This window comes from Scomber scombrus, chromosome 11 (genome assembly GCF_963691925.1).
Source record: "Scomber scombrus chromosome 11, fScoSco1.1, whole genome shotgun sequence".
NCBI lineage: Eukaryota > Metazoa > Chordata > Actinopteri > Scombriformes > Scombridae > Scomber > Scomber scombrus.
In genome coordinates, this window is record NC_084980.1 from 22,912,068 (window position 1) to 22,920,329 (window position 8,262).

Consider the following 8,262-nt stretch of genomic DNA (forward strand, 5'->3'; position numbering starts at 1 on the left):
TTATTTAAATTCTCCAGGATAGTTCCTGAAGAGTGATTTATATCCCATTATAGCTCCAGAATGGATTTAAAGAAGCTTGCTTTGGTTCAATCAATTTTCTTCATTCTGCCTTCATAACAGAAAAATGTGATTTTAGTTCAGAATAAAAGGTCAAGCAATGCAATTTATTTTTCGGCTTATTTCATCTTCTCCCAGACAGATGGAAATGTCATAAATCACTCATGTATGCTGCTGCTTTCTCTCACTCTCTCACACTTTCTTTCTGCAGGAGCTGGAGGTTGGTCTCCTCACACCTCAGACAGGTATCAGTGGTTGGAGGTCGACCTGGGTGAGCGGACCAAGATTACCGCTGTTGCTACGCAGGGTCGTTACGGCAGCTCCGATTGGCTGACGTCGTATCTGCTTATGTTCAGTGACACGGGACACAACTGGAAACAGTACTGGCAGGAGGACAGTATAGGGGTGAGTCCATACTGGAGTTAACGGATCACTTCCATCAAAACAGAGCAGTGTCCAAACTACATCACCAAGACTTCACACACCAGAGTAAACAATACCATTAAAACAGCATAAAAGTGAGGTTAATGTAATAATCAACATCAATCACTGTCATTACAGTCATATTTCATTTGGCTGTAATAAATAGTGCATACATTATTTAAGTAACCCCCATCCTTCATGCAGCTGACTTTATTTTGGTTTTTACTCTTGCATCAACTCCATCTCCCCCCAGGGATCAATAAACTTCATATCTTACCCTCTTTTAATTCATATAAAGTAATGTAGTGTTGAGCAGTGCTCGTCTATGTGGCTCAATATATCCTGTACTGATAAACTCAGTCATCACGAGTATCTCTCTTCATTAGTAATGGATGAACCCGTGAAGGAGCTCTGCTGACTGTGCAGACTTGTTGCCAAACACTTCAGCTGCTATTGATGGACATAGAAGTAGTGAAGTAACACTTTTCTGTTTGAGACTCAAGGGATGTCAGCTAAGATTTTGTTTTATTTTTTTTGTTTATAATTCAGGTTTGTTATATTTTATGTCAGTCTATTTCTTTTGATATTTAAAGAGAGTGTAAACACATTGATTTCAGCTTTCTCGGTCGCTGTCAGTGCCCATTTTTGACAGATGTTAAAAAATATAGGTATGTGTGACACAGATATCAAAATAATGTAAACTCACAGTCCACACTCTTTGATTATATAACATGGTCTTCATCAGCAGACTTTGCATTATTCTGAGCACTTTCATAACTTCTTGTCCCTTTTTTTAAGTTTAGTTTAGTTAAGTTTATTTTAAACAAGTTAAAATTTACACAAGACAAATGACACAAATGGCAGAAAACCCAAATGGGCTTATTTAAAGCCTCCACCTAAAATGTTTTAAAATTTCGACAATATTACAGAAAATAATATGACTACATAAAACAATAATTACAATATATATGTATATACAAAGCCACCAAAAGAAACAAATTCTGTGGATAAGTGCACCACCAACGTCAGTTAGCAGGCTAGATAGCTACTTAGCTGCATTAAACAGCATGAAAACATACCTGTAAATTTGTTACTTCGGTCTGGTTAGATACCGGTTGGGCCGTTCCTCTTCAAAATCCCAGCAATACACTGTCTAATCGTTGACTTATAGCTACAGCACTTTTACTTTTTCTTGTAGCACCTGCCACCAACCTGCCAGCTGATGTCAATCAAACAAATCTTTGACACTGGCATCTGGATGAGACAAGGAGCATTTAAGATCCTTTTCCAAAGACCATTTTCTCTAGTCTAATAATACAAAACTATTACAATTATTTTTTAGAATGAATTTGATTTCAGGTGGACTTACTGTCACTTTCACATTGAGAGGAATCTATGCCAAGCAGTCTTCTCCTTTCATTAAACTAATTCAGTAACTTTTACTCTAAGTATGTTTTAAGATACAGTAAATTTAGGCCCATCTATAATAGATTGATTGTTGCACCGATGCTTTCTTATTTCTACATAATATCAGGTTAATAAATGTGGTTCTATGTTAGTAGGGCTTTTATACACTCTTTCCAACACTGATCGTGAGTAAAACATGGCAGATTCACGGCACACCTGAGCCTGGCTTCGAAAGAGCTCAGCCGGTGTCTGTAGGATTGATTAATGTAGAAATTAATCAGATGGACGGCAGAAGCAGTGAGGAATCATTTCCAACCTTCTGGTAGATGCAAAACCTCCCTTCAGTGTTTTCCCGTTGCACGAATGTTGTGTTGGACTTGTATTTGTCCCGCTGTGGTGACAGTACATGGATCAGTATACAGCCACTTGAATGCTAAGTAGTTTTGATTTTGTCATCACAGTGAAGGTCAAATACATTTAAGGTTTCTTTCCTGTATGCTCCTCAAATAATGCAACTAACATGGAGAAAAAGTGTAACATTTCACTCTGAAAGTATGGACACTTATGAAGAGTGAAAGGACATTTATTACAATGCTGCAGTGAGCAGCTTTTGATTAGAGGTTCGGGCAAAGCAATTTCTGCATATGGAGGGAATCCAGCTAATCTCAGCACTGAGGATCTTCTCTGAGAGCGCTGAGAACAGCTTCCCCCAGCTTAAAACATGTTGATCTGACACTCTACATAAACTGTAGTCACATTTCAAAGTGTTTCTGAACTTCTGTGTATTAGTCAGCCAGGCTTAGAGAGTCCGTCAGAGGAGAAAGTTGTTGGCGCAGCTGTTGGATCAACCACTGAAGACCAGGGAAGCAATATATGGTTTTCTTTTCCTCTTTCCCTCTCAGTCCATCTTTTTTTTCTCTCTCTCTCTTTCGTCACAACACTGTATGTGCTTAGAGATATTGCGATCCATTTTTTATTTATTGTCTTTCTCATCATCATCCATTTGTTTCCCCCTCCTGCTGGAGGGCTGAGGATGAGAAGCTGATTTTTTTGTCACTTCTCAAAATTCCTTTCCCCCTTTATTTCCTCCTCACATTTTCTTTCTGTGCTGCTTTTCGGCTTCTTTCTTCTCACTATTTGATTTTCTTTCCACTTCTTTTTGTTCGTTTTTCGTTTCCCTGTGATGCTCTTTACTTTATCTCTCCCCCCTCTTCTCTTTATTCCTTTCTCCTTTTCTGTCTTTTACATTCACAGTTAATCTCTCTCTCCGTGTCTCTTTCGCTCTCCCTCTCACTGCCTGTCAAAGGCTGCAGTTGAAGCATCTTTCTAAAAGTAAATGAGATTCTGCCCTCTTCTCAATGTCATTTGTTGAGCTGAAGGTGCTGCTAGTTGGCTCAAAGCTTTGAGCAAACGACACACCCTGCCTTATATTTTTCGGTCCTTCACAGTAACTATATCACACAACAACTTATTCACAGACAAAAACACTTTAAAACAACTCCTGCCTCATTTTTTAATATTTAACATGTTACTGAATTGCTGTTTTTAATTATTTGAAATCAATATTATTTTCTCATATTTTGTAAATAAATCATGATGTGGGCTTATTTGGAGCACACATGGGCTTAAATTGACTTTTTTTCATCAAATATCTTTATTTTATATTCCAAAACCTACATGAACTAATGAATACATTTTCAAATGAGAGAAAAATCTTCCTTTTATAAGAAATGATCTCACTTATAAATCATGTCAGTATCCATTACAAACACCTGAACTTATATTTTGGTGGTTAATGGGAACACTTACCCTAACAGCTGAAAACATTGGTTAGAAAATTAGAAAAGTAATCAAATGTAATCAGTTCGATTACTTTGATTAAGTAATTGAAATAGTTACATTACTTATTACATGTTAATCAGAGTAACTAGTAATCTGTAACCTATTACATGTCCAAAGTAACCTTTCCAACTCTGTTCCTAATATACCTCCCAAACCTGTACCTGTGCACCTTATTTGCCATCATATTGCTCATACACTTAACCAAAGCAGATTTAGTTGCCTAAACCTAATCAGATCAAAAAAGAGAAATATTTACAATTTTTCTGATTTTGGATGACACTAAATATTGTTGTTCTGGCAAATCCAAAAGCAGCATTTTTTTAAATTTTTTTCTCCATAAACTTGCATTCATTAAACTTAATTTATGAGTAAAGTTTTCAGCTTCATATGCCAACCCCTAGAAAAGCTGTTTATATATACTACTGAACTGTTTTCCCAATTACTATGCTGTGTTGGTTAACATAATCACAGTCTGGATTCTGTTTTTTGAATGAAAGGTGGGATGGATGGTGGGTGTACGAGACGCAGGTCTGTAGCACAACACACTTGTTTTCACATCCTGAGAAAAAAAACAAACAAAAGGAGCTGTGTTGTTACTGCATATTGCACTCATAAATTCAGTATCAACATTTTAAACAACTTGCCAAATGTGGGAACAGCTTTTTTCTCCTTATGTTGAAATAAAACATAATTCAGCCATCATTTTGTTTCTAGTAAAAACACAATTTATTCATATGTAAATAGGAGAAGGGGTTGCACATGAATGCAACGTATCTGAAAAGAGTTGGTGACTAACCTAAGGTATGCTGGTGAAGTATTTGCTATACAATTTTGCGATTTAGCTTCAATGAGTTTTAAAAAAATATTTCTAACACTAAAATGAGATAAAAGCCGCCCACCTTCTTACCTACTATTTAAACAAGACAATTCACCAACAGTGAGCATTACACGATGGTCATTTGATACTTACCACCCCTTTCAATTAAAAACAATCATATGAGGAGATCTAACTCCACTCTCTTGTGATTACAGAAGAATTAATAAGTTAATTATGTGTCTAAGCTTTTATTCTGCAGCGGGAGATCCACTTAACCTGTGTGTCAATTTCAAGGAAGGGATGTAATTAGGATAGATTGCCAGATGGGAGACATGGGAAGAGATCCATCAGGCATGGAGCCCAGAGTCAGAGGGAAGCAGACAATCGATTCTCTGTTCATACTCCAAATTTTTAGCAGAAAGACTTTTGCACGAAGTTAATGAGCATGTAAATATAACATAAAATGATAAACTAGAGTTAAGAGATTCCTGTCTTTCATTCTCCATCTGTTCATCAGAAACAAACTCTATGAATGCAATGAACTGCTCCTTCAATCCCCAAACATCAAAATAAACCTTTTTTAAAGTTTCTATATGAGGTGTGTTGCCAAGGGAACCAAATCATGTGATCAGTGGATGAATAGACATGCAGGCATGAGGATGAAATGAACTTTCACTTCCTCTTCCTCTACACTCTCTCTCTCTCCAAAGTCCAGCCTTCTCAAAGTTTGGCAACTTCTAATTGTGACAATTTAACTTTCACAAAGAACAGTACATTTGAGATGCGTGACGTTAAATGGAGCAGTTCCCTGAAGAAAGATGTGACTGTGAAAGAAACTGTGTAAACCAAATAAATATTTTGGTTGAAATTATTTATATTTAACATATTTAGTTGAGCTAAAATGTCCAACACAGCTTTGTTTAGTTTTATGAATGGTATTTTTTGTTTTTTATTCATTCCAATAATAGTTCTGAGCAACCGTATTTACAGTATATGTGTTTATATGTTTTTCTGTGTTAGCCAACAGTAAAGTCGATACTGAGTTAATATTTCCCCATTGTCTTTGTGTGTTTTCAGTCTTTTCCAGGTAACAGTAATGCAGACAGCGTGGTTCAGTACAAGCTGCAGCAGCCAGCGATCGCTCGTTTCCTCCGCCTCATTCCTCTGGACTGGAATCCCAGCGGGCGGATCGGACTCCGACTGGAGACCTACGGATGTCCTTACAGTAAGTCCTGTCCTGGAGAGTGCAGTCCAGCAATGGGCCTGCATTAAAATCCTGCCAATATGAGAAATACTAAATACTAAATTTGCTGGGAGGATTTAAAAATAGAAAGCAAGTACATGAAACTGAGTAAATATGTCAACCAATCCAAATATGACAGATTTAACCCTCCTGTTGTCCTTGGGTTACTTTTGATCCGAGAGGACAAAAGTTGCATTGAGGGTTCATTTGGTTGAAAAGAAAAGAAATAATCATTACATTTCACATTGTGAAGTTTAATTTTGTGTGATTTACCGCTAATAGAGACAAAAAGCAACTAACACTTTCTGGCAGCCTTTTATTGAAAATATATTCATGTTTCACAATTGATTTACATTCCCGTCTCTGTTACTAACAATAAAATAATAACATTCATCTCACTGGTTTTCATTCACACACACACACACACACACACACACACACACACACACACACACACACACACACACACACACACACACACACACACACACACACACGCAACATATTGTGTTAACAGTTTCCTTTGTTTCCCAGATTACACAATATTTTGGCATTATCAATCGTGGCATCAGCACAAGGAAACAGAACCAAGATCTTAATTAATTCACATTGCATGTTTTTCAGATTCACACAGCAATATTATTTTATTTTAGTCAATATCTAAAATCATGAAATACACTTTAATAGTTTTAATTGTATCCCCTAAGAGTTTAAGATGAGTATGCTGTCTTTGTTGAGTCTGACTCAGTTGAACTCCCAGTTTAAGGTCAGATCATGTAGTCGGTATATTCTGCTAAAAGAGCAGGTGTTTGTAATAGTTTGTCCTCCCTGCTGTGTCTCTGCCCTGATTCTGTCTACATGGCAACAGTTATTTGTTACTGTGCCTCATAAAAACGCAACATGGTCATGAATATCAAAAGCTTCAGGCATTTGCATATATATGCTAAAATACATTTATTAAACACTGTGTATGCATGTGTAAACATGATTTCCATACGCGCTTGTCTGTGTTTGGAATTCAACCCACAGCTGTTAGTGTCTGTATTTTTTCTGGTGCTTAGAGTTTTCCTTTCATCTGAAAAAGCTGCAGTCACATCGAACGCTTTGAAAAATAAGTGCATTCATTTGGAAAAGCTACCACGCTGACACAAGACAAAGAGCCCAAAGACATGCTAGAAGATCTGTCAGCCTGCTCTGCAACAGCTGTGGCTGATGGGAAAGTAATTTGTTCAACAAAATGTCAGCCATGAACCAAAATATTGGGCATATCAGACTTTTGATCAGAAGACGGGCTTAGATAGAAGTAAATTCACTTAAGGTTTTACATTTTATTCTTAAGTGGATATGAGATAAGATATTCCTTTATGAGTCCCACAGTGGGGACATTTACACTATATATGAATGTGTGTTTCAAATTTCCATCTGCTAGTTATTGAGACATGTCGCTTAATGTAAAACTAAAGATGTGAACCTCACGGTGGCACTAGGGGAAGAGTCAGAGGGTCTCCAAAGTCCTTATGATACATCCTCTGGCAACCATTAATGTGCCAGTCAAATGTTGTGTCAATCCATCCACTACATGTTCACTTATTTCACTGGAAAACTGAAAACTGGTGCCACTAGAGGAAAGAATTTGGGAATCACGGATGGCTGATTTCATGGAAATTCATCCAAAAGGTGTCAAGGTCTTTCTCTAAAAGCCTGCTGGTGGTACTTCAGCAAAAGTTAGGACATCACCAAAGTCAGTAGGATTTATCCTCTGGCGATTATGAATGTCTGTCCAAACTTTTCATGGCATTTCATTGAATAGTTGAGACATACACTCCCTGAAACTGTTTGTACTGAGCAGCTATCTTTGGTCATCGTCACTTAAACAAACACTCCATCTTATTTTACTTTCTTACCGCTTGCGCTTTAGTCCAGAATATTCTCTCATCAGTTATTTCATGATATTAGTCGAGTGGAAAGATGATTTATAGTAAAACCATTTAGTGTTTGCTGCTGTCACTGCTGGGAGAAGGTGGATAAGAGAGGAAACGTTTAAAAAAGCTGGATTTTGATAAATAGCCCATTGTGGTTTGGAAATGTTCACAAGTTATTTAAGGACACAGCAGAGACATGAGTGCAATATGTTTATCAGCCAGTGTGACGGATGGATAAGACTTGTGGAAAACTAATGTAGCATGCACAGCTGAATCCTCCTTGGAAAACAATGTAATATAGTGAAGGGAGGTGAAATATAGCTGTTTTTTTTTAGCAAACTCTTTACAACAGTGTGAAAAATGCATCACGTCTCCAAAGCATGATGTTGATCAGTTATTGTGGCAATATAACATGTGGCATATACTAATGACTAAAGAAAACAACCACTGGAGCGCCTTGGTGGTCAAGTGGTTAAAGTGCATGCCACATAATCGCAGCGTCCCTGGTTCGTATCTGGCCAGGGACCAAAGCTGCAGATCATTCCCCTCTC

General features: G+C 37.3%; 1 protein-coding gene across 1 annotated transcript in view; it reads left to right on the plus strand.

The window, feature by feature from the left end:
- Positions 1–390: 390 nt before the first annotated feature.
- The window catches only part of LOC133990403 (contactin-associated protein-like 4), an 89,445-nt gene continuing 81,573 nt past the window's right edge, over positions 391–8,262 (plus strand). Inside the window, exons 1-2 of the mRNA XM_062428708.1 lie at positions 391–462; positions 5,624–5,771. Of these exons, the coding sequence (XP_062284692.1) occupies positions 406–462; positions 5,624–5,771 (205 nt within the window). The 5' untranslated portion in view covers positions 391–405. The remainder of the gene's footprint in view (positions 463–5,623; positions 5,772–8,262) is intronic.